Below are 27,381 nucleotides of genomic sequence, written 5' to 3'. Positions count from 1 at the left end.
CTTATTAATGATTGGAATTAATTTTGCATCATAAACTTTAATTGTATCTCCCTGAACCTGAAGTAAATTTGAACTCAGTTTTGAAACTTGAACTTACACACCTAAAAAGCAACTCAAGACAATTAGGAAAAGAAAACTTTCACAACATCAAAGCATACAACAACAACAACAACAACAACAACAACACCCCCCATTTCCCAATGCCAGCAGATATTGTGTCATTGTAGAGGAAATTGTCAACAAGCATTTTTAATGAAAACAGAATGGCAGTCATACAAAAAGAATCCTACATGGGTGAGGTGTGATGTGATCTAAACTTTAGAATAGCAAGGATCTGGGGAAGAATGGTAACAATAATATAATATATATATCAACAACTTTTATAGAGAGGGAAAAACCATTGCAAGACCATCTTGCACATCTTTAGCATGTTGATCTTATGCCCAACCTGACAGTTATCTTGAAGAGTTGTTTGGCAGAGTGAGATTGATGGCATATACATTTAATTAATTAATTAATCTGCTCTACTATTTTTATAAGTGGGGGGGCATGTGCGGGGTGGGGCACATGCTCGTGAAGTTGGAAGGTCTGAACGAACTTTTTTTAAACTGGGAGTCACATGGTCTTCTTTTGTTAGTTGCTCTGGAATAGGGTGGAAGTGAGGACTTTGCAAAATGCTCCTTTCCACCCCATTCCAGAGCAAAGATAATGCAAAATGCTCCCTTCCACCCCATTCCAGAGCAACCACTATTCCCTCACTAACCCACTCTCCAGCTCTGTTCTCCTGTGTGCAGGGCAACAAAAGTAGACCACGTGACAACCGTTTTTAAAAATATTAGAGTCACACCTTCCAACTTCTTCCGGGGGGGGGGGAGATCTTCAGAGTTGGAAGGTGTAACTGAACTGACTGATCAGCCTCCCAGCTGATCGGGACAGCCAGTCCATTGCCGCTTCCCAGCTGATCAACATGGGCCTCAGTCAGGCCCCTCAAGCCTCCCCACCGTGAATGGCTGGGTGGGGCTGGGTGGGGCCAGCCAATGGTGGGAACAACTGGTTCCCCGAACTACGCCAAAAAATTAACAACAGGTTCAGTCAAAACAGTACGAACCAGCTGAATCCCACCACTGGTTATGGAGCATGTGTACTCCATCAGAAATATGTCAAATGTTATTAACCAGTGAAAGAACTCACCCCAAACTCAATATGTTTGAATTGTTGTATATAAAATGATTCTCTATCTTCCCTTGTAAATGTGTTTTTATTTTCCATTTTCATTTTCGTACAGTCACATATATGCTGTGCAGAACCGGGGCCATATAACATTAAACAATAAACACAGCAGTTCCTCTTGTCAATAATACCCCCCAAAATAGAAACCCAATGTACCTCTTCGACCCTCCATACACCCTTTCTTTCGCCCCCCTCCAACTTTCCGTCTTCCCTCCATCATTCCCCTCTACTCTACTTCCCCTCCCCCTCTACCACTCCTCTCTCCCGATACACTCCCGATACACTCCCTCCCTTCCTTCTCACCCCGATTCTCTATCTTCCTAAGCTGCTCCTCTCTTGGATGAGGTGCCCTCTTTGCTTGTGTATAGAAATATAGTCTCCCATTCTGGCTTAGGTTCTGTTTGTGCCAGGCATACCATGCTAATGGACTTGCTGACACCCATGGCTAATACTGTATCTGCATGCGCTGTTACGTGTGTACATGCTGATGAGCATGAACAAAAATATTCATTTAAATTTAACTAAGGGTGTAAAGACTAACACTGTCTCTGTACAAAGGAGTCGAACTTTAGCCAAAATGAAATCTTCTGAGTTCCAGGAACATATCTCTGAAATCAATCAATCCCAACGCACTTACTTGCTATTCCATCTTTTGAATGCTGATCTAATTGATTGGGGTACACCCATATTCATTGAACAACCTACTTCATATAAGTATTGTATTTTTAAATTCAGCTTCTGCATCACTCAATCTGGTGACCAGTTGTCTCTTACATTAGTTGCCTCCAAAATGTTCAAGCAAATAGTGGGTTCATTTAGTCGATGAGATCTAGTGAAACTAAAAATCTAAAACCCATAGGGTTATCGGTGCACGTAACATGGATGTTTGCACGGGCAAGATTGAAGATAGCTCTACTGGATTGGAAAAGGTGAGTTTTTCTTTCATGAAACAGAATTTAAGCCCTTGTCTATCTGAAAACATCTCTGACACTAACTATATGCTGTCCTTTTTAATACGGAAGCTTGGCTTTCTGCAATTATAATGTTATTGGATTGTCTTGTATTTTCCAAAGAACACCAGTGAATTCCTTTATATTTCAAAGTATTGTATACACAAATATATCTAATATTTTTCTCTCCCACCTTTAGCAATGATATGATTGACATCCATTTTACCGTCACACATAGGTTATACTTTAAAAAAATGTTTATTATTCTTAACATGCAAACAACAATACGTTTTTAAAAGGTGAAATGTAAATAAGATCCAAACTCAGAGAAAGATAGCTAGGAAATTGTAAGGGTTTTCAAGTTTCAGGATTAAAATAAAATTTGTTTCGACAGTAAGTGAGTAAACATTTTAAGCCAGATGTTACTTAAATTTGGATACCGTTTACATAATTTATATAAAATGTTATTTATTGCCATTAAGAAGAAAAAGCATTATGTTTATCTTTCCAGTAATTATTCTTACAATTCTGTTATCAGGTTCTTCATTTCAACCCAATAAAAAGGAACTAAATTTTTTTTCATAAATTCTGTAGCTAGGCAAAAAAAAGAAGAAGAAAGAGAATAATTCTGCCATAAATACTGTATATAAATAAAATGTGCATGTACACAGCACATGACTATAATTCCTGTTTTGTTCTATTTTTCACAGTACTGTTCCTTATTTTTGACAATGTATCAGCATTTTTTAACCATAGGAAGAACCAATCTATCCCAGTAATTGCTTCTTTAAAGTTATCATTTTCAATCAGTTTTGATAAATGATTTTATTCTAGAATTATTTTATGTTGTACTGGACCTGAAAACTTTGTGTGTGATGGCAACAGCAGTGTGTGTCCCTGTGGATTTTGATTCATGTTTTCTGTCACTAGGAGTTTCTTTGATAAAACGTTTATAATTCTTTATTTTTTTATTTTTTCCAGTATAAACATTCATATTTTATGGACAGTACATTGACTGGGTCAAGTTCTTTTTGAGCCACTTAAACTATAATAATACAAATAAATATATATATATTACTTCAAGTCTTCCAACTTCAACAATATTGGCCTCTTTCCATAACCCTTTATCATTTTTTCCCATAGTTCATTTGAACATAAATAACATTTTTTGCCCTATATTTATTATCCCCTACTAAGTAATATCATTTAATAGTTTTAAAAATAACTCATTATTCCACCATAACTTCAATGTCTCAAATGTGTAGGGTTGCTAATAATGCCAATTGTTAATAATATTTAATCAATCCTGTGAATATATTTCAAACTCCCCATAATTTCTATTCCTTACTATTTTAAATTCACAATATACTTTAATACATTATTAATGTTATTAATACAATTACATTATCTAATCCTAAATTCCCACTTACTAACCTTTACTTATTGGGGTTATAACAAATATATATTGTCTATTAATATATAAACTACTATTCTATCTATCTATCTATCTATCTATCTATCTATCTATCTATCTATCTATCTATCTATCTACCTACCTACCTACCTACCTACCTATCATCTATCTATCCATCTATCTATCTATCTATCTATCTATCTATCTATCTATCTATCTATCTATCTATCTATCTAGCTAGCTAGCTAGCTAGCTAGCTATCTAGCCAGCCAGCCAGCCAGCCAGCCAGCCAGCCAGCCAGCCACCCACCCACCCACCCACCCACCCACCCACCCACCCATCCATCCATCCATCCATCTATCTATCTATCTATCTATCTATCTATCTATCTATCTATCTATCTATTGCTATCTATCTATTGCTATCTATCTATCTATCTATCTATCTATCTATCTATCTATCTATTGCTATCTATCTATTGCTATCTATCTATTGCTATCTATCTATTGCTATCTATCTATCTATCTATCTATCTATCTATCTATCTATCTATCTACCTATCTATCATCTATCTATATCTTTCTACCTATCTATCTATTGTTATCTATCTATTGCTATCTATCTATCTATCTATCTATCTATCTATCTATCTATCTATCTATCTATCTATCATCTATCTATCTATCTATCTATCTATCTATCTATCTATCTATCTATCTATCATCTATCTGTCTGTCTGTCTGTCTATCATCTATCTATCTATCTATCTATCTATCTATCTATCTATCTATCTATCTAGCCACCCACCCACCCACCCACCTATCTATTTATCTATCTATCTATCTATCTATCTATCTATCTATCTATCTATCTATCTATCTATCTATCTATCTATTGCTATCTATCTATTGCTATCTATCTATTGCTATCTATCTATCTATCTATCTATCTATCTATCTATCTATCTATCTATCTATCTATCTATCTATCTATCTATCTACCTACCTACCTACCTACCTACCTACCTATCTATCATCTATCTATATCTTTCTATCTATCTATCTATCTATCTATTGTTATCTATCTATTGCTATCTATCTATCTATCTATCTATCTATCTATCTATCTATCTATCTATCTATCTATCTATCTATCTATCTATCTATCTATCTATCTACCTACCTACCTACCTACCTACCTACCTACCTACCTACCTATCAAAGCTTTGCTTTGCAACTATTCGTTTATAATTAGTAAAAGTACACTTAATTTCAAAGAAATGGAGTTGAGTGGTTTCTTTCCTGATTATTAAATGAAGTCACATCTGACACACTTGTTCTGTTATAATAATAAAGAGCTGTTGTTACCATTACCCTGTGTGGGTCTATCCATTACCCAGTCTAACAATTAAGATAGCTAGAAATTGTGTGGCAATAGTCTACTTCTGCTTATACGGCCCCAAGGGAGACTGTGACTATTTAAAGGTCCCACCCATGAAGTTCAAAGAGATAGTCAAGAACATTCAGCTCTCTGCCTCCAGATTCCTCTCCTGCCCTTCCAGTCTCTTCCTTCTTCTCAAACCAGTGATCTCCATCATTCACGGAGAGGTGTTGTGCCTTGAGGCTGTCGACTCAAACCAGGGAGGACAGGACCCCCAAAATGTTTGTTTTCTTATTTCCAGGATTTCTTGCAGCTTTTTCAGTCTTTCTCTCCAGCCAGATGTCTCCAGTAACTGCCCTAGCAGTTGAGAACACTGCCTCTCCAAGGTACGACCATTGTATTTTTCTCTCTGCCTGGTTCTAATTCCTGCAGGTGCCACGGTGAGATTGACATAGCCCCATTTTAGGGCTGATTGACAATTCATTGTGGCTCCCTTGGCTGGGATGTTGTTGTGTAGATACTTAGATGTTCTGGTGATAGAGCTGATTGGTGGTTTTGACACCACAAAAACACCTAAATATAAGGTGATGTGCTGCCTAGTTGGGATTCTCAACTAGGCTCGAGTGAGATTATGCACTTTTCTGGAATCAATTACTTAAAAGACACCTTTATCTTCTCTTTACTGAATACTTTAAAAAAATATTTTTATTGGCCCTTTTCCTTCATTTTGTAACACAATTTCAACTTTGCAACAGTGATATGCTGGTTTTATCACCACTTTTTAAAATATACATACTTTGATATATCCTAATTACGTTCATTTTTCTCTTATTCATATAATATTCAACATAGAAAAATAAAAAAATATAGGAACTTTACATTATACAATATACTTATATCTATTGTTTCCATAGCTCTAACATAGTTCTCTATATATTTATCATACTATATATTTTAATTTACACGTTTGTACATTTTGGTAGTGATATTGCTTACAATATGCATTCTTCTGTAGCAATAGCAATAGCAATAGCAGATTTTTATATACCGCTTCATAGGGCTTTCAGCCCTCTCTAAGCGGTTTACAGAGTCAGCATATCGCCCCCCAACAACAATCCGGGTCCTCATTTTATCCACCTCGGAAAGATGGAAGGCTGAGTCAACCTTTGAGCCGGTGAGATTTGAACCGCTGAACTGCTGATCTAGCAGTCAGCTGAAGTGGCCTGCAGTACTGCACTCTACCCACTGCGCTACCTCGGCTCTTCTGTATAACTTCATACCTGTATTTCTCGTTTAGTAATCATCTTCCATCATTCGTTTTCTTATCTTTGCATTTATTATCTAACCAATTATACGATAGGTCCCATATTAAATAATACTCTGTTTCTCCTTTGTCTTTAACTTATATTGTTAACCTGTCCATTTTGGCCCATTCTAATATTTTGTTTATTACCATTTCCTCTGTAGGTATGCTTCCGTTCGTGGCACAACATAACCGCGAACGTCAAAAGCGCGCCGACAAAATCACGGCGATAAAACCGCGATGTCAAAAGCGCGCCGACAACAGCGTGCCAACAACAGCGCGCCAACAGAAGCGCGATTTAAGTTAAGGTAAGGTTTAGGGTAAGGTTTAGGGTTAGGTTTAGGGTTAGGTTTAGGGTTAGGTTTAGGGTAAGGTTTAGGGTTAGGTTTAGGGTTAGGTTTAGGGTTAGGTTTAGGGTAAGGTTTAGGGTTAGGTTTAGGGTTATTTTTAGGGTTATGTTACAGCGCACTTCTGTCGGCACACTGTTGTCGGCGCGCTTCAGCGCTCATTCATCTCATTCGGTTTTGACGGCGCAGTTTTGTCACCGCGCTTTAGTCACACACGCTTTTATCATACGCGCATTTGTGGTGGAACCGCTTCCATTTTTCCAATTTTGTGCATACATGATTCTAGCCACTGTTATTACGTGTAACATTAAATATTGAATTCTTTTATTATATTTACCTGTTAGTATTCCCAATAAAAATAGTTCTGGTTTTAGGTCTATTTGTTATTTCACCATCTCCTCTAACCACTTTTGTTTATTTTTGCCCAATATCTTTTGGCCAATGGACAGGTCCACCACATGTGATAATAAGATTTTTGGTGACATATTTGGAAGCATTTTTGCCAATCTTGCTGGCGGCAGATGCCATCTATAGAACATCCTGTACAGATTTTCTTTACCTGATGCTGACATTGTTAATCTATTATTTCTTTCCCACAGTTTTTGCCAATTGTCTAGTTCGATAGCGTACCCAAAGTTTTTTACCCATGTTATCATAGTTTCCTTTACTAATTCTTCTTCCATTTTAAAGCTCAATAGGTAGTTATAAAACTTCTTTATCAATTTTTCACCTCTCCCCTGTAGTAGCTTATTCAATTCTTGTGGTTCACTATAAAATCCATATTTTTCTGGTGCTTTCTTATATCTCGTCTGCATTGGTATATACAGCCACCAATCCAAACTGATTCCCTAATTTTTTACTTCCTGTTTTGTTTTGAATTTCCCTTGTTCATACAGTATATCTTTATATCTTACTATCTTATCCAGGTCTAACACATTTGGATATATTAGTGCTTCCATTGTGGATAGCCAGAATGTTATTTTTCTATAGTGATTCTGTTTCATTTTTCCCTATATTAGCAACAGAGCATTCCTAACCTGGTGCCTTTGAAAGTAGCTGTGTGTTTTGTTTTTCCTCATCCTATATAAATGTGTGACATCCCAATTGTCGGTCATGTCCTTCTATCGCCAACACCCTTTTATTTTTTAAATTTATCCACTCCTTTATCCATGAAAGTACTGATGCTCGATAGTACAACTCCCAGTCTGGGAACCTGAATGCACCCTTATTTTTTCTGTCCTGTAGCATTTTTAATTTGATTCTTGGTTTTTTTCCCTTGCCAGATAAATTTTATCTAATCTATTTAGTTCTTCAAAAAAAAGTTTTTCCCTAATTTTATCGGTATTATTTGGAACAGGAATAAAATTTTCAGTAGAATATTCATTTTAATTGCAGCTATTCTTCCAATCAGCAAGAGTTGTAAATATTTCCATGTGTCCAAATCCATCTTTATTTGCTGCATTCATTTATTAGAGTTATCTTCTTTGAATGATATACATCTTGCTGTTAGCCAGATTCCCAAATATTTAACTTTTTTAATTAACTGCATGCCCATCTTTTCCATCAATTCTTTTTTCTGTTTACTTGTAAGATTCTCTGTCGGTATCTTGGTCTTTTCCTTGTTTATTTTAAGTCCTGCCACTGTGCCAAACTCTTCTATTTTTTTTTTAACAATTTGAGTTCTTTTTCTAGTGTTTCCTGCACAATAAATACCAAATCATCAAAAAAAAAAGCTTGTCCTTTGTATTTTCTTTTTTTTAATCTTCAGCCCTTTTATTTCCTGGTCTTGTCTGGCCTGTTTAAGTAGGACTTCTAGAGTTAATATGAATAGTAGAGGCAATAGGGGACATCCTTGTCTTACGCCCTTATTTATGTTAAATTTTCCTGTTGTTTCTCCATTTATTATCCCATTCACTGTTTGATTGGAATATATTATTTGGACCATCTTTACAAAGTTAAAATTGGTGTATTGTTTTCTTTATTTTTTTTTCTTTGTTAGCTTATATGCTAGCTATCTACCTGGCTTATTTGCACATTAAAAAAAAATGTTTCTCCATTTTGACTTTATTCTGCCATTTCATCTTCATCTGATTCAGTCTATCTTTTATTAAATCCCTTTGCTCTTTTATTTTGTTTTTTTCCCCCTGAATTTTTTAAAAATCCTCTGTTTGTTTTCTCTGTTACCCTGAATATTTATTTATTTACTTATTTGTCAACAAGTACAAGGAAACAAGTAGGAAAACACATGAAAAAATGGCACAAATAAATGGGAATAAATAATGAAAACATAGCCATAAATTTTTAAAAAAAGAATACATATGAATGGGACTGTAGGACAGGAATGGTAAGCACGCCTATGCAAACTCCCTTAAGGACCTCTTAAGTAATTGGTAAGATCCACAGTAAACAGTTTAAGGGGTTTATAGGGATTATGTCTGTTTGTGTAGTACTTTAGTTAGCCTCTTTGTAGCATGGTTGCTATCCCATGTAAAAGGAATGAGAGGGCATTCACGACTTGGAAATTTTGCATAATACTCTAAACATTCACAAAATAGCAAGGCACACTTTATTATGTAGGACTGAAGAGAGCAATTAGGGCAACACTCGGCTATTCCAGGCAAAACAAGCTGGTCCTTAACTTTAATAAATCAAAAAATTTAGCTTTTTCTAAAAGACCAAGCCAACACTCCTGGAAAATAGAGGACAAAGTTTGGAACAGGTTAGAACATTTAGATGCCTTGGGGTGGTTTTCCACTCACAAGGGACATGGAAGGCACACCTGGATCACACATTGCAAGTAGCCATTAGGTCCTCAAATGCAATTAAACATTTCTTTTATACAGGTGGAGGTCAGTTAGTACCTGCTGCGTTAAAACTTTTTGAGGCCAAAACATTGGCACAAATTCTTTACGGGGCACAATCAGGAATCCTTGCAAAGAGAGACTCGCTAGAAACCATACAAACTAAATTCCTGCGAGCCATCTTAGCTGCACCCAATGGAACTCCAAATGCCCAGTTAGGAATTCAGACAGTCATGCCTCAAATTCAGAGAAGAGCCTGGAAGATGATGATCATTCATTGGCTTAAAATGCATTTCTTTCCAGAGGGACTGTCCCCACTAGTGTTGACTGACAATTTCCCATCCCCCTGAAAACAGGCAATTGATCACAAGCGGGGCTCTTATGGGCTCTCACCATTATTATTAATGTCCCTAGGCTTTGAGCAAGCAAAGCAAGTGGTAATTAATAGAATGAGGGACATGGAGTTCCAAGAAGAACTAAATAGGTTGCCTCTCCACAGTAGGGACAGAATCACACAGGGTGTGTGGGAATAGGCAAGATATCTAAATGACCTGATCTCCCCAAAACAAAGAATAGCTTTCTTCAGAGCCAGATTTAACATTCTTCCTTCAGCACTCCTCCAGGGCAGGTATAAGAGAACACCTATAGCAGAACTCCTTTGTATATGTGGTAAAGGAGAAGTGGAAGATAATTGACATGTTCCATTACACTGCGAGCTATACAGAGCTTGTAGGTCTGCACATATTCTCCCCTTATTAGAGAGATTGCCAGGGAGGGCAGACAGTTTTTATCTAGGCTTCCTCCTCCAGGACACTAACCCGGTTACCACGTATACAGTGGCAAAGTTCTGTGCTGCTGCAATGTCCATAAGAAAAAAATTGGCTACAGAAGTATAGTTGTCATCTTGTACCAATTATCTGGACATACCTTTAACAATCTTTGGACCATTGTATTTAGTCCTATACTTAACAATGTTGCACCCAGGTAAGCCAGGGAGTGACCCAAACAATCTGAGAACATGTATGTTATTTTCCACAATGTTGCCCAGTGAAAAACCTACTGCATATAAATATTGTATTTTTAGAGTCGGCCTCCGCATCACTCAACCTGACAATCAGTTGTCTCTGACATTAGTTTCCTCCAAAATGTTCGGGAAACAGTGAGATAAGATCTGGCGAAATTCTTCTGGGAGTGGCAACTGCAGATTCAGCCTAAAGAGGGAAAGCTACAATCAATTTTGAAACAATCTTTGCACATAGACCAGGGGTGAATTTCATTGAGAGCCACATCAGGGCTGTGGTTGACCTTGGGGGAACCGGCAGGTGTGGCCAACTGGGTGGGTGTGGCAGAGTGGGCAGGTATGCCTGACTGGGGAAGTGTATCCAACTGAATGGGTGTGTCCAACTGGATGGGCATGGCCAGCCTGACGCCACTCCCCAAATTGCTAGTATGTTTCCTCTTCACATTGGGTAGACTGGGCGAAAGCCTCACGGGAGAGATGTTTCTTCTTTTCAGTGGGTAGACGGGGCCAAATGGACACGGTCCAGCCCCTTACATTCTCCAGGATGGGCCTGAACGCCAGATCCGACCACATCGTGGGCCTGGTGTTTGACACCCCCGATATAAGGACATTCATTTGTCCCTATGCATATATCTAAATTGCTTTGGGCTTCCATTCTACCAAGAAATAGGCTATACAAACTGCTGCAATAACATTTACTTTGTTTTCCACAACTACTTAGGTGTTTTTTTTTAAATGTATTAAGATTAAATGTTTGATTTATGAGAAGAAAAAGGTTATTCACCGTCTGATTCGCCACAGCCCTCTCACTCTGCCTTCAGACTTCTACTTTAGATTCTCCAGTGCACTGAGACCCATGTTCTGAGCTTCTACATCACGGGTGTCAAACTCGTGGCACATTGTTGTCATGTGACTTTTCGTGACATTTTCCCCTTCATGGAGCTGGGAAGGGTGTGGCCTGTCTGTGACGCCTCTGGCGTATTTGCTGTCAGTTTTACAAACCTGTTTTACGGGTTATGCAGGAAACTAGCGGAGGAAGAAGCATAAAGTACATTTGGTACCTTGAGTTATTTATAAAAAATAATAAAGGTGGAATAACAATAATAAAATAACATACCCTACTAGAATCTAACTTCTGGAATGTCCGATCCATGGAGTTTCTTTGGCATAATGTACAAATACTTCAATCACGCCTTCTTCCGGGATGTTTTTCTCTTATCTCAGTCTATCCCTGCCATTTTCCAATGATCTCCATCCAGGATTCACCCTGCTTAACTTTTCAAGATTAGTCAAAATCTGCCAGGATCCCCTTACTGCTAGTTTCTGGACATTGGGGCACCATTTTCAATGATTTAATTTGATTTTTTTTAAGTATAATATCTTATATATAAAATTAGTAGCTAAGGGCCATTCCTGCAAACTATAGAATAGGTTTATTAAGATAGCTAGAAATTACGTTGCAATGTTGTACTTCTGTTTATAAAGCCCCAAGGGAGATTGTGACTGTTTAAATGGCCATGAGGTTTAAAGAGATAGCCAAGAACATCCAGCTCTCCGCCTCCAGATTCCTCTCCTGCCCTTCCAGTCTCTTCCTTCTTCTCAAACCAGTGATCTCCATCACTCACGGAGAGCCTTGTTGTGCCTTGAGGCTGTCGACTCAAACCAGGGAGGACAGGACCCCCAAAATGTTTGTTTTCTTATTTCCAGGATTTCTTGCAGCTTTTTCAGTCTTTCTCTCCAGCCAGATGTCTCCAGTAACTGCCCTAGCAGTTGAGAACACTGCCTCTCCAAGGTACGACCATTGTATTTTTCTCTCTGCCTGGTTCTAATTCCTGCAGGTGCCACGGTGAGATTGACATAGCCCCATCTTAGGGCTGATTGACAATTCGTTGTGGCTGCCTTGGCTGGGATGTTGTTGTGTAGATACTTAGATGTTCTGGTGATAGAGCTGATTGGTGGTGTTGGCACCACGAAAACACCTAAATATAAGGTGTCGTGCTGCCTAGTTGGGATTCTCCATCCCAGTGTCCTGACAGGAGTGCTGTATCATTGCATTGAATGGGGGAGCACTCCCCAAAATCTGACAGCATGAAAAACTTAATAAAGTTACTAGTTTCCTACTCTGTTTGATACAAGCTGGCAAGATGTTTACTTCCTATTGCTTAGGATTGCTGTTCTTGTTCTTTTCTAACAGTTTTTCCAAAGATTTCTTGACTACACTGTTTGAAGAGAAGAGATAAAAAGTTCTCTTGAACAACAGAAAAACAATAACATTTAGTGGAAGCCACAGTGGACATATTGGAAGGCAAAACGTATTGTTGGTAGTATTGTTTAACTAACTCAGAGTCATAAATAGCATTTATAATTTCAGATTCTTCTAAATAGTTCATTAGGCTAGAGTGAGATAAAAATTCTCTTGAACAACAGAAAAATAAAAACATTTAGTAGAAGCCACTGTGGACTTATTGGGAGGCAAAAGTAAAGTCTTATTGTTGGTAGTATTAGTTAACTAACTCAGAGTCATAAATAGCCTCTGAGTTCTGGTGATAGAGCTGATTTGGTGGTTTTGGCACCACAAAACGATCTAAATATAAGGTGGCGTGCTGCCTAGTTGGGATTCTCAACTAGGCTCGAGTGACATTATGCACTTTTATGGAATCGATTACTTAAAAGACACTTTTATCTTCTCTTTACTGAATTCTCTAAAAAAATATTTTAATTGGCACTTTTTCTTCATTTTATAACACAATTTCAACTTTGTAACAGTGATATGCTAGTTTTATCAGCACTTTTTAAAATATACATGACTTTATATATCCTAATTATATTCATTTTTCTCTTATTCATATAATATTCAACATAGAAAAATAAAAATATATAGGAACTTTACATTATACAACATACTTATATCTGTTGTTTCCATAGCTCTAACATAGTTCTCTATACATTTATCATACTATATATTTTAATTTACATGTTTGTACATTCTGGTAGTGATATTGCTTACAATATGTATTCTTCTGTATAACTTTATACTGTATATACTCAAGTATAAGCCTAGTTTTTCAGCCCACTTTTTGGGCTGAAAAAAGCCGACTCGGCTTATACTCGAGTCAGTGAAAAATTTGCCCGAAATGGAGGAGAAAAAGGGACGGGGCCATGCCGCTGGGTGAGGCTCGTGAATGGCCCGGTGCCCCTGTGAGTTTCCCCTCCCTCTGTGTCAGTTTGCCGCGCAGCGCGCACCGCACCATCCCCCCTCCTCACGTTCTAATGTAATGCAGGGCTGTCTTATGATTCCCCTTCCTCCCCCTCCTCCCGCTCTGCAACGATGTCCCACCTCCTCCTTGTTATGGCAAGCAGCCACATAGCGATGTCCCACCTCCTCTGGTACAGTGATCCAATGATAGGAATCACTGTGCCGTGTGTCATAGGAGGCGGGACATCGCTCCCGCGGCTGCACGGGACATCATCATCACAGCGGGACATCAGCATCATGAGGTGAGTGAAGTATTTCATTGAATACACCGCTAGTTTACTGTTTTTCTTTGAAATAAATATTCAAAAACATTATTGGTATCTATTTTTATTTTTGAAATTTACCGGTAGCTGCTGCATTTCCCACCCTAGGCTTATACTCGAGTCAATAACTTTTCCAGTTTTTTGTGGTAAAATTAGGTGCCTCGGCTTATATTCGGGTCGGCCTATACTCGAGTATATACGGTACCTGTATTTCTGGTTTAGTAATTATCTTTCATCATTCATTTACTTATCTTTGCATTTATTATCTAACCAATTATACGATAGGTCCCATATTAAATAATACTCTGTTTCTCTTTTGCCTTTAATTTATATTGTTAACCTGTCCATTTTGGCCCATTCTAATATTTTGTTTATTACCATTTCCTCTGTAGGTATGCTTCCGTTCATGGCACGACATAACCGCAAACGTCAAAAGCGCGCCGACAAAACCGCGGCACTAAAACCGCGATGTCAAAAGCGCGTCGACAACAGCGCGCCAACAACAGCGCGCCGACAGGTAAGGTTTAGGGTTAGATTTAGGGTTAGATTTAGGGTTAGGTTTAGGGTAAGGTTTAGGGTTAGGTTTAGGGTTAGGTTTAGGGTTAGGTTTAGGGTTAGGTTTAGGGTTAGGTTTAGGGTTAGGTTTAGGGTTAGGTTTAGGGTTATTTTTAGGGTTATGTTACAGCGCGCTTCTGTCGGCACACTGTTGTCGGCGCGCTTCAGCGCTCATTCATCTCATTCGGTTTTGACGGCGCAGTTTTGTCATCGCGCTTTAGTCACACACGCTTTTATCATACGCGCATTTATGGTGGAACCGCTTCCGTTTTTCCAATTTTGTGCATACATGATTCTAGCCACTGTTATTACGTGTAACATTAAATATTGAATTCTTTTATTATATTTACCTGTTAGTATTCCCAATAAAAATAGTTCTGGTTTTAGGTCTATTTGTTATTTCACCATCTCCTCTAACCACTTTTGTTTATTTTTGCCCAATATTTTTTGGCCAATGGACAGGTCCACCACATGTGATAATAAGATTTTTGGTGACATATTTGGAAGCATTTTTGCCAATCTTGCTGGCGGCAGATGCCATCTATAGAACATTCTGTACAGATTTTCTTTACCGGATGCTGACATTGTTAATCTATTATTTCTTTCCCACAGTTTTTGCCAATTGTCTAGTTCGATAGCGTACCCAAAGTTTTTTACCCATGTTATCATAGTTTCCTTTACTAATTCTTCTTCCATTTTAAAGCTCAATAGGTAGTTATAAAACTTCTTTATCAATTTTTCACCTCTCCCCTGTAGTAGCTTATTCGATTCTTGTGGTTCACTATAAAATCCATATTTTTCTGGTGTTTCTTCCATCTACCTGGCTTATTTGCACATTCAAAAAAAAATGTTTCTCCATTTTGACTTTATTCTGCCATTTCATCTTCATCTGATTCAGTCTTATCTTTTATTAAATCCCTTTGCTCTTTTATTTTGTTTTGTTTTTCTGAATTTTTAAAAAATCCTCTGTTTGTTTTCTCTGTTACCCTGAATATTTATTTATTTATTTATTTATTTATTTATTTATTTATTTATTTATTTATTTATTTATTTATTTATTTATTTATTTAGTCAACAAGTACAAGGAAACAAGTAGGAAAACACATGAAAAAAATGGCACAAATAAATGGGAATAAATAATGAAAACATAGCCATAAATTAAAAAAAAAAAGAATACATATGAATGGGACTGTAGGACAGGAATGGTAGGCACGATTATGCAAACTCCCTTAAGGACCTCTTAAGTAATTGGTAAGATCCACAGTAAACAGCTTAAGGGGTTTATAGGGATTATGTCTGTTTGTGTAGTACTTGAGTTAGCCTCTTTGCAGCAGGGTTGCTATGAAACAGGGATTTATCTGAGTTCACAGGAAGGAGTTGCACTGTCTGATTATATATATAGTTAAAAGCAGTTAAAAGCAACAAACAGCCGAGATCTCACACTACTCCTGGAAACACCAAACCTGAAGTAGTCTGAAGCAGCCTGAAGATGACGAATGAGACTTTGTCGAAACGTCGCCAAGACATCTCCAATTCTACGCGGGAGAAAACCCGAACAACTAGAGACCTACATACTAACACCCGCAAAAACCTCAGAATATATATATATATATATATGTTTGTGTGTGTGTGTGTGTGTGTGTGTTGCATTTGTGCTGATAAATAAATAAAGGGAGACTAGTATAGATCTATTTCAGGCTATTTAGCTCTCATCAGCTAGCTGGGATTCGAACCTGGGCTGTATTACATATTAGGCAGATGTGTTAACCACTAAGCCACAGGCTCTCCTCCTTTATCAGCTGAGCCAGGGAAATAGGTATGTAATTAGTGTCACAACCCCTGGTCACTAATTACATATACATATATATATATATATATATATATATATATATATATATATATATATATATATATATATATATATATATATATATATATATATATATATATATATATATACACACATATACATATACATATACATATACATATACATATACATATACATATACATATACATATACATATACATATACATATACATATACATATACATATACATATACATATACATATACATATACATATACATATACATACATAGATACATACATACATAGATACATACATACATACATATATATATAATCAAGATTGTCTATGTGAAAAAAGGGGAATGTTCTTAAATAGCATTTAATATTATTCATTAGTCTTTATTCATAAATTATTTAATATTCACATTGATAGTTTTAAGTTAATTGCAGTTTCGCCTCAACTCAGAGCACATTTTTGTTCCGGGCCTACCCTCTTTTGTAGAGGTAAAATCCTTTTTCTTTACTACGGGTTCTGTGGGCGTGGCTTGGTGGGCATGGCAGGAGAAGGATACTGCAAAATCCCTATTCCTTCCCCACTCCGGCGGAAGGATATTGCAAAATCTTCATTCCCTCCCCACTCTGGGGCCAGCCAGAGGAGTCATTTCCCGGTTCTCCAAACTACTCAAAGTTTCTGCTACCGGTTCTCCAGAACCTGTCAGAACCTGCTGAATTTCACTGGTGGTGGTGGGGATAAACAAAGACCACTTTCATATGGGAATAAGCAAATCATATTTCCCTGCATACCTTCAACTTTTGTCTTTAGGAATCTGTAAATCCCATTCCTTAAAGGAAGTAGAAAAATTGTTCGAATGGAACGATCAAGTAGAACGTGGGGGGAAGGTTTTGGTCATCTCATTATCTAGGAGTTAATCTATGGTTTATCCTGTTATATTTGTCCTCCAGGGTCGAAAACGTGGACAGCCTTTCTGCAGCAAACACCTTTGCCCTCAACCTTTTCAAGAAGATTAGTGCAAATGAGACTTCCAACGTGTTTTTATCTCCTTTGAGTGTGTCCACTGCACTGCTAATGGTCATGTTGGGTGCCAGAAATAACACACAAGCTCAGATAGCCAAGGTATATCAAGATACAATTTATCAAAATGGAAAAAAAAAAAGGAGGTTGGAGATGATCTGGTCAACACCCTTCCTAGCCAATTTTGAGAACATCTACATTATTTATTTACACAGTACATTTTTCAATCATGCAATTGTGGGCAGCTAATTTATCAACTGCTCTGAAATGTTTTAAGTACACCCATCACCTCAACCTGGCTACACTATTAAGATGATGATGGTCGACAGATTAGCGGCTCGATTCCCATGAGTCAATAAACCACAGAGGGACAACAAGGGAGCCTTCCCCAATTGCCCAGCAAGGACAAGACACGCCACTGTTATCGATATTGTTTAACTCTGCTCTCAATTCTCATCCAGATTTGGGATTCTGTTTGCATGAGGATGGGAGCAGCTCCTATTTGCTTGGAATGTAAACAGCAGGCATAGGAAGTCTAATAGGGGTCCAGCCCTCTGTGCTTGACTTCTTCAAGCCATTATGGCAATTGCAATAATTACCTCCCAAAGACCCATTAGATCACACAGGGTTGGCCTCCTCTGGGTTCTGTCTACCAGCCAATACCATCTGGCTACTACCCGGGGGAGGGCCTTCTCTGTGGCAGCTCCGGCCCTTTGGAACGAGCTCCCCGCAGAGATTCGGACCCTCACCTCTCTCCAGGCCTTCCGGAAAGCCGTTAAAACCTGGCTGTGTCGGCAGGCCTGGGGTTGATGAGTTCCCTTCCCCTCTCGATTGTGTGTTTGTTGGTTATTTTAAATGCTTGTATTTGTAGTTCTTGTGTTTCCCTTCCCCTCTTGGGTTTGTCAGCCGCCCTGAGTCCTGCCGGGAATAGGGCGGCATATAAATAAAACGAAACCGAAACCGAATTGCTAATTCTGGAAATAGCAATAGCGCTAAGACTTATGTACTACTACATAGTACTTTACATCCCTCTCTAAGCAGTTTACCGAGTCAGCAGATTTTCCCCAACATTATGGATCCTCATACCAACCTCAGAAGGCTGAGTCAACTTTGAGCCATTCAGAATCAAACCCCTGAAGTGAGCAGTGAGTTTGCCTGCAGTCCTGCACTTTGGACTATTCTGCCACCACGGCTATTAGAAAATGCCCTTCTTTGTGGCTGCTCCGACCCTCTGGAACGAGCTCCCCATGGAGATTCGAACCCTCACCACCCTCCAGGCCTTCCGCAAAGCCCTTAAAACCTGGCTGTTCCGACAGGCCTGGGGCTAAAGAGCTTTTGCCTCCCCCCCTCCTCGAATGGTATGGTTGTTGTGTGTTTTAAATTGTGTATTGTTATGTTTGTCTTTTTATCCCCTGTCTGTATCCCCTTCCCTGACTTGAATTGTGAGCCGCCCTGAGTCCCCTTCGGGGAAAAGGGCGGCATATAAATGTAATAAATCCAAATCCAATCCAATTTCGGACAAAAGTCGTTAACTTGAAACCCCAGGATTTGAAAAAAACCATTTTTGTTGATTTTAGAGATATCCTTCACCACAATTACCCCCAAATCAGGACAATTTAGTGATATGCTGAGACTTCATTTTCTTTTAAATAAAAGAAACCCAGAAACTTGGGGAATGTAGAAGTTGACACAGAATCTTGGTTCTGGTACATGTTTGTTCTTAAATCCAGGATACCAAAAGCATTCATTTATTTCTCAAATATATAGATCACCCGGAGTCATTCTGAATTAAAAAAGGTCTAAAATGATAAAAAAAGAAAAATAGAATAATACAGGCCTACCCAACAGAATCCACTTAGCTTTGCATGTAGGGAAAAAAGCCAGTTCTTCAAGGCTCATTTGAAGGACGGCATAGTCAAGGGAACTTGAATCTCTGTGGCAAAATAGTTTCCGAGAGCAAATATTCTGAGAGCAATAGCAATAGCAATAGCAGTAGACTTATATACCGCTTCATAGGGCTTTCAGCCCTCTCTAAGCGGTTTACAGAGAATCAGCATATTGCCCCCAACAATCTGGGTCCTCATTTTCCCCCCCTCGGAAGGATGGAAGGCTGAGTCAACCCTGAGCCGGTGAGATTTGAACCGCTGACCTGCTGATCTAGCAGTAGCCTGCAGTGCTGCATTTAACCACTGCGCCACCTCGGCTCGAGAGGAGGCAAAACATGGCACTGTTTTAACTGTTTTAAAGTTTCCTCCTACAGCAGGTACAAGAACGTTTCTTCTGTGACCCGTCAAAAGCGCGAACGTCATAAGCGCGCCGACAACACCGCGGCGCTAAAACCGCAATTTCAAAAGCGCGCCGACAACAGCCCGCCGACAACAGCGCGCCGACAGAAGCGCGATTTCATTTAAGGTAAGTTTTACAGTTAGGTTTAGGGTTAGGTTTAGGGTTAGGTTTAGGGTTAGGTTTAGGGTTAGGTTTAGGGTTAGGTTTAGGGTTAGGTTTAGGGTTAGGTTTAGGGTTAGGTTTAGGGTTAGGTTTAGGGTTAGGGTTAGGGTTAGGGTTAGGGTTAGGGTTAGGGTTAGGTTTAGGGTTAGGTTTAGGGTTACGTTACAGCACGCTTCTGTCGGCGCGCTTTTGTCGGCGCTCTTTAGGGCTAATTAGTCGCTAATTCATCACGCGGTTTTGTCACCGCGCCTTAGACACCGCGGTTTAGTCAGGCGCGCTTTTGTTGTGCGCGCATTTGTGGTGGAACCGTTTCTTCTGCTTCTTAAAAAATGTTTTATGCATTTCATTTTATGTGGAGTTGCTCTTTCTGATTCAGAAATCTATTTTCCCAGGAAAGGAACATTACTGAAAATCCTCTATCTCTCTTGCTTGTCCAGTCGAATTGATTTTCACCGGAGATCAATGACTAGGACTTTCAAACATGGAGAAGTCCAAAGATGTGCAGTCAAGTCAAGTCAAGCGTAACTTTTAGTGACTTTTTGGAAACCCATACGATATCAGTTTCCTTGGCAAGAGCAGGGAATCAGTTGCCTTTAAGAAAAGATTTTAAAAAAAAATCCAGCCACCTCCATAAGCTTGGGATTCAAGCACTACCAAAATATGAACTAGGCCCAACCCTATTTGGCTTTCATTAGCCATTAACTTTAAAGCTATACATCTGCGGGTAATCCTTCAAAAAAAGGTAGCTCCAGAATATGTAGAGATGGTTTGAAATGTTTAAGATTATCCCAGGTCTGCTAATGTTGTATTACATTTTGAATTGATGTTAAACTTAATTTGATTAACCATATATCATCTTATAGGTCCTATCTATACCCAAAGATGGAGAGGTTCACCAAACATTTGGGAAGCTTATTTCTGATATCAACAAACCGGGGGCCAATTATAGCCTCAGCCAAGTCAACCAGCTCTTTGGAGAAACATCGTATGATTTTCTTGCAGTAAGTTACATACATGTTGGCTAACTGGCTGGGAACGGTTTGTCTGTCTGTTCCAACTTTTGTCTATCTCATTGCAACTGCTCTAATAAAGTATCAAATATTCCTATGGTTTTACTTTGTCTTTTGAAGCATCTAGAGGGGAAATAACACAGCCTACCTGCTTTTACTGAGAATGTTACAGGAACACACAATAGGATTTTCCTAAATATAGAACTTCCAAATAAAAGTCATAAATAGAACCATATGATCCATAATTGCTAGATATATCCTTGCATAAACTACGTTATTTTAAAGTTAATTCCACACAAGTTCCTAATATCTGATATACCTTTTCTAGTCTGTAATGGCATTGGCTGGTTTTAGCTAATATTCAGTGTAATAAATAACGTTTCCAGATTGTTAGTTTGTAGAAAAATGAGACAAAAACAATTCTCGTCCTTTATATTTGCTTCTGTTATTGAGATATCGTTGTTTCTTAAGCCATATACAGAATCCATTCGGAGATTGTACCATGGAGGTCTGGAGAAACTCAACTTCAAACAAGCTCCAGAAGATTCAAGAAGACATATAAATGCCTGGGTAGCAGAGAAAACATCAGGTGGAAATGATAATAGTGTTAATTAGTAGCTGCGTTACGTAAGGCGTGCAATATTGTGTGTGCGTGTGAGAGCAATAGCAATAGCAATAGCAGTAGACTTATATACCGCTTCATAGGCCTTTCAGGCCTCTCTAAGCGGTTTACAGAGAGTCAGCATATTGCCCCCAACAATCTGGGTCCTCATTTTACCCACCTCGGAAGGATGGAAGGCTGAGTCAACCCTGAGCCGGTGAGATTTGAACCGCTGACCTGCTGATCTAGCAGTAGCCTGCAGTGCTGCATTTAACCACTGCGCCACCTTGGCTCATTGGAGAGAGACAGACAAAGCAAGTAAACCCACCATAGTTAACCATTATTTGCTGCGTAGAACCTCAAATGAAATGCTAGCCGTGAATAGTTTATTGGTTTTACCAATTGACACAACCTCTGAGCAGATTTCCGTTATTTAACTTGCCTGTTGTTTAACTTGTGTGTGTGTGGTAACCTTACTAAATGATTATATGATATGGGCAACTATATAAATGTTAAGTGAGGGAGGATGGGTGGATGGAGGCCCTAAGGAAGCAAAGTTGATATTCCATTCTCAGTCAGAGAAGCTCTCTGGATGATCCCCTTGAGCTTCTAAAGGAGAATGAAGATAGAAATCTAATAATTAAATTTTAATGACTTAAGAGAGAAGGAGGGAGGGGGTGGAAGGGAAAGAGGGAAAGAGATGTTAAGAAATAATAAATCTTATCTATCAATTAAAGCAATTTTTTTAAAAAAATCTTTCAAAGGAAAAATTCAGAATCTGCTTGGCCCCGGAGTAGTTAATTCGCTTACAAAAGTGGTTTTGGTGAATACTATGTATTTCGCGGAGGACTGGGTAGATGAGTTTGACAAAAATCAAACACAGGAAAAGCCATTTTGGATTAACAAGGTATTCATTTATTATCACAGTAAAAAGAGACAATCTGAACATTTTAAATTGTATTATTTTGTATATATCTGAAGCAAGGGTAGAGTTAATTTGAAACATGACCGTAGCAAAAGAAATTGCTTAGTCCTTAACATTTTATTGATCTTCGTGGAAACGGTTGAATCATGAAGATCAGTCATCTTGAGTCCTTCAGGCTTTGTCTGTAGCAATTCAGACTTTTCCGTCAATAAAACTTTCTAATTCAGCACCACTCCCACTCATTCTATGTCAGTGTCTCTCAACCTTGGCAACTTGAAGATGTCCGGACTTCAACTCCCAGAATTCCCCAGCCAGCATTCGCTGGCTGGGGAATTCTGGGAGTTGAAGTCCGGACATCTTCAAGTGGCCAAGGTTGAGAAACACTGTTCTATGTGGTTAACCCCAATAACTGCGGAGTGATTAGTGAATCTATTTGCTGAGCTGATGGCTCTCTTATGTATCATCACCTGGAAGTATTCGATTGAGGAAGAACAGGAACAATATGTTTCTGTGTTACTCTCCACAAAGAAGGCTAGTTTTGATACTATAAACATCTGTTCATTTGATTGCTGATTAAAACCACTCACGTTTTCTAACATAACCTTTGTCTGTTTTTAAATCAGTCCTTAATATTATAGCAATAGCAATAGCAGTTAGACTTATATACCGCTTCATAGGGCTTTCAGCCCTCTCTAAGCGGTTTACAGAGTCAGCATATTGCCCCCAACAACAATCCGGGTCCTCATTTTACCCACCTTGGAAGGATGGAAGGCTGAGTCAACCCTGAGCCGGTGAGATTTGAACAGCCGAACTGCAGAACTACACTCAGCTGAAGTAGCATATTCTAAAATTATTCAAATTCTATGAAAAGTAAATTTTCATAGAATGGGAGGCAGTGGCTCAGTGGCTAAGACACTGAGCTTGTCGACCATTCTGGTCGACAGTTCGGCGATTTGAATCCCTAGCGCTGCGTAAATGGAGTGAGCTCCCGTTACTTTTCCCAGCTTCCGCCAACCTAGCAGTTCGAAAGCACGTAAAAAATGCAAGTAGAAAAACAGGAACCACCTTTGGTGGGAAGGAAACAGCATTCCGTATTCCTTTGGTGTTTAGTCATGCCAGTCACATGGCTCTTCGGCTTTGAAATGGAGATGAGCACTGCCCCCTAGAGTCGGGAACGACGAAGACATATGTGCAAGGGGAACCTTTAACTTTATAAAAACTGGCAGATCTGGTGGATAGCTGAGACATGATAAAAGCTCATATAAATGATCAGTTTGACTTAAAAGTCAAAGCAAAAGATGAAAGATTTAAGCAGAAGGGCGGCGGGGGGGGGGGGGGAACCCTAAGGCTAAATACTGTACATGGTAGAATTATTTGCATTTCCTACTTATTTGAAAGATTTCTTCTAACATACATTTTCCCCACTTGTAGAATGAAAGTAAACCAGTGCAGATGATGTTCAAGAATGCAAGATACAACTATGCCCACATACCGGCCTCTCGGATTTCCATTCTTGAGATTCCATATGCTGGTGAAGTGTTCAGTATGTTCATTACGCTCCCTGATGCAATTGAAGATAACTCTAGTGGATTGGAAAACGTGAGTTTTTCTCTCATGAAACAGAATTTAAGCCCTTGCCCATCTGAAAGCATCTCTGATCCTAACTGTACGCTGTCCTTTTTAATACGGAAGCGAGGCTTTCTGCAATTAGACTTTCTGCAATCTGACTTTCGAACACCATCTGTCGGCTGTGACCAGGGGGGCATTTGCCCAGGTTCGCCTGGTGCACCAGTTGCGCCCCTACCTGAACCGGGAGGCTCTCACAATAGTCACTCGTGCCCTTGTGACCTCTAGGCTGGAGTACTGCAATGTGCTCTACATGGGGCTGCCCTTGAGGAGTATTCGGCGACTTCAGCTAGTCCAGAATGCAGCCGTGCGAGCGATTGTGGGTGCACCTCGCTTCACCCACGTAACACCTATCCTCCGCGAGCTGCGCTGGCTACCTGTCGATCTCTGGATACGCTTCAAGGTGCTACTTGCCACCTATAAAGCCCTTCATGGTAGTGGATCTGGGTACTTGAGAGACCGCCTACTGCCGATCACCTCCACACGACCCATTAGATCTCATCGTTTAGGCCTCCTCCGAGTTCCATCCGCTGGCCAATGCCGACTGGCCACCACGCGGAGGAGAACCTTCTCGGTGGTAGCCCCGACCCAATGGAACGATCTCCCCGTGGAGCTTCGTACCCTCAGCACCCTCCAGACCTTCCGCACAGCCCTTAGGATCTGGCTATCCCATCAGACCTGGGCTAAAGATTGTAACCCGCCCGAATGGTATGAATGTTGCGTTTTAATCATGTACTGTCTTATATGTAAAAGTCTGTCTTCCCCCCCTTCCTTTGGATTGTGAGCCGCCCTGAGTCCCCCCAGGGAAAAGGGCGGCATACAAATAAACAATCTAATCTAATCTAATTATAGTGTTATTGGGTTGACTTGCATGTTTCCTTATTTTGAAAAGATGCAAAAAAAAACCCACCAGTGAATGCGTTTATATTTCAAAGAACTGTATACACAAGATGAGTCCATCAGTAGCTGATAGGTACAAGGCAATTGATAAGGTTGCCAATAACGTACAGAATTTTTCTGTCATTGTGAGAACCTGCATCATACTTGTGTTACAGTGGTGGGTTGCTAACTGGTTTACTAATGGTTTCCTTGTGCTAGTTGTTCATGCGCAAAAGCGTCCGTGCAGCTGGTCGGAGCCTCCTGCCGCCACCACGAAGCGGGCCGAACCAGAAGCAACCCACCTCTGTTGTGTTAGTATCAGAATACGTCACTTTGTCATGGCGCAGTGGTTAAATGCAGTGGTTAAATGCAGCACTGCAGGCTACTTCAGCTGACTGCAGTTCTGCAGTTCGGCTGTTCAAATCTCACCGGCTCAGGGTTGACTCAGCCTTCCATCCCTCCGAGGTGGGTGAAATGAGGACCCGGATTGTTGTTGGGGGCGATATGCTGACTCTGTAAACCGCTTAGAGAGGGCTGAAAGCCCTATGAAGCGGGATATAAGTCTAACTGCTATTGCTATTGCTATTGCTATCAGGAATTCCTTTCTCCTTTAACGCTTTTCATCTTATTTTAGTTGGAGAGAGAAATGACACATGAGAAACTCATGGACTGGATTAAGAAGATGAAGCGGACAGAAATTGACCTCTCCCTTCCCAAATTTAAATTGGGAGCGAAATACGACCTGAAGCCTGTTCTGAAAAGCATGGGAATGACGGATGCGTTTGATGTGGGCAAGGCAGACTTCTCTGGAATGTCAACTAACAAGGATTTAGTCATCTCTGAAGTTGTCCACAAATCATTCATAGAAGTCGATGAAGAAGGCACGGAGGCAGCTGCGGCCACCGGTGTAAATATAGCATTTCTGAGTGCACGTTCGCCAATGGAATTCAAAGCTGACCATCCCTTCGAGTTTTATATCATTGACCGATCTACAAATAATATCCGACTCCTTGGTAGAGTTAGTTCTCCATAATGGGTGCATCCAGCAGATGTTGGTACAATGGCTTTGACCCTCAATTCCTCATCAGATTTGTTTAAACCGTGTCGTACTGAGCTTTCACTATCACGCTTACGATCTCCCCTGTGATTAGGGTAGAGATAGATCCTTTGTAACGCTCCATAATCCTGGATTTTAGTTATTTCTTTCCAGAATCATTTTTAATCAATTGAAGGAAATTACGTTTTAATACAAGTGCTCTGGCTGGTGGATGAATCCTGCAAAAGTGCTTTGTTTATATAGGAATGTGGGCGGTGGAGGACTTGTTGTTAAGCATGAATCAAATGTATTGCAGCACGGATGTGAATATGTATCTGTCCAGAGCAGTGTTTTTCAACCTTGGCAACTTGAAGATGTCTGGACTTCAACTCCCAGAATTCCCCAGCCAGCATTCGCTGGCTGGGGAATTCTGGGAGTTGAAGTCCGGACATCTTCAAGTTGCCAAGGTTGAGAAACACTGACATAGAATGAGTGGGAGTGGTGCTGAATTAGAAAGTTTTATTGACGGAAAAGTCTGAATTGCTACAGACAAAGCCTGAAGGACTCAAGATGACTGATCTTCATGATTCAACCGTTTCCACGAAGAGAAAGGGAGTTGAAGTCCAGACATCTTCAAGTTGCCAAGGTTGAAAAACACCGGTCCAGAGTACATTTCCATGGGATGATACAATCAGCTCAGCTTCCATTGTGACATCATGTTTTTTTTTCATTTGAGTGACATCATGGCTAATTGTAGGTGCCTCTGCTTGCCTTATCCTAGCAAGTGTACACAGTGCTAGAATGAGCCCACGTATATAATTTTGTGATCATCATTTAAACAAGCAGTTTGATTCTATGTTACTCCAATATCTACCTTTATATAATTCTTCTTTTGCTGCAGTCTTTCTTGTAATCAAAACTGAAATAAAACAGCCTTTGATCATGTTGCTTTCAGATTCATTTAACAGCTGGTATGGCGATAGACCCGCTACATCCGGGGTCCTCAAACCCTGGTCTCCGGCCCTCTACCAATCTATGATTCGTTGGGAACTGGGCCACGAAAATAGCAGACAAGCGTGAAAGGCTTTATTTGTACATGGACGGGATTAGATTGAGTGCACAAACATTTCCCCTCCCCTATTGCTGCCGATCCATCTAGTCAAAAGGTGGGGAACCACTTGTTTATATTGCTCAGCTCCCAAATCACTGAATTTCACCAGTTACATCCAGATTATATTTCTAGGAGTCCTTCACTGTAATCAAGCCCAGAATTACAGTCCCAACTCAAGACATCATAGGGCCAGATTCTATGGCATGATAGTTATTATGATGGTCATTAAGTGAACATGTGGTTGTTAAGGAAATCCATTTTCCCCAATGGGCATTTTTTTGCTGAAAGTGAAAGCTGGAAACTGGCAAAAAAAAAAGTTAGAAATTGTGGTCATGGGACCACCGGAAATAGCTGCAAATAGCCATAAAAGTGAGTCAG

General features: G+C 39.5%; 1 protein-coding gene and 1 long non-coding RNA gene across 2 annotated transcripts; both read left to right on the top strand.

Annotated features, from left to right (window-relative positions):
• Positions 1 to 5,102: 5,102 nt before the first annotated feature.
• On the top strand, positions 5,103 to 6,997 carry LOC148049301 (uncharacterized). The gene is made up of 2 exons (XR_015695697.1): positions 5,103 to 5,360; positions 6,442 to 6,997. It is a non-coding gene; the product is annotated as an uncharacterized LOC148049301 (long non-coding RNA).
• A 4,469-nt stretch (positions 6,998 to 11,466) lies between these two features.
• Positions 11,467 to 26,230, top strand: LOC106541798 (serpin B6). Its single transcript, XM_087707542.1, has 7 exons — positions 11,467 to 12,238; positions 17,298 to 17,469; positions 20,679 to 20,816; positions 21,297 to 21,414; positions 22,191 to 22,333; positions 23,783 to 23,950; positions 25,491 to 26,230. The coding sequence occupies exons 1-7, from the start codon at positions 11,958 to 11,960 to the stop codon at positions 25,887 to 25,889; spliced, it is 1,419 nt and encodes a 472-aa protein (XP_087563668.1). The 5' UTR covers positions 11,467 to 11,957; the 3' UTR covers positions 25,890 to 26,230.
• The last annotated feature ends 1,151 nt before the right edge of the window (positions 26,231 to 27,381 follow it).

Source organism: Thamnophis sirtalis, unplaced genomic scaffold, assembly GCF_051295495.1.
Source record: "Thamnophis sirtalis isolate CommonGarterSnake01/CBP01778 unplaced genomic scaffold, rThaSir2_p1.2 scaffold_2, whole genome shotgun sequence".
NCBI lineage: Eukaryota > Metazoa > Chordata > Lepidosauria > Squamata > Natricidae > Thamnophis > Thamnophis sirtalis.
This window is presented reverse-complemented; position numbering and strand designations above follow the sequence as displayed.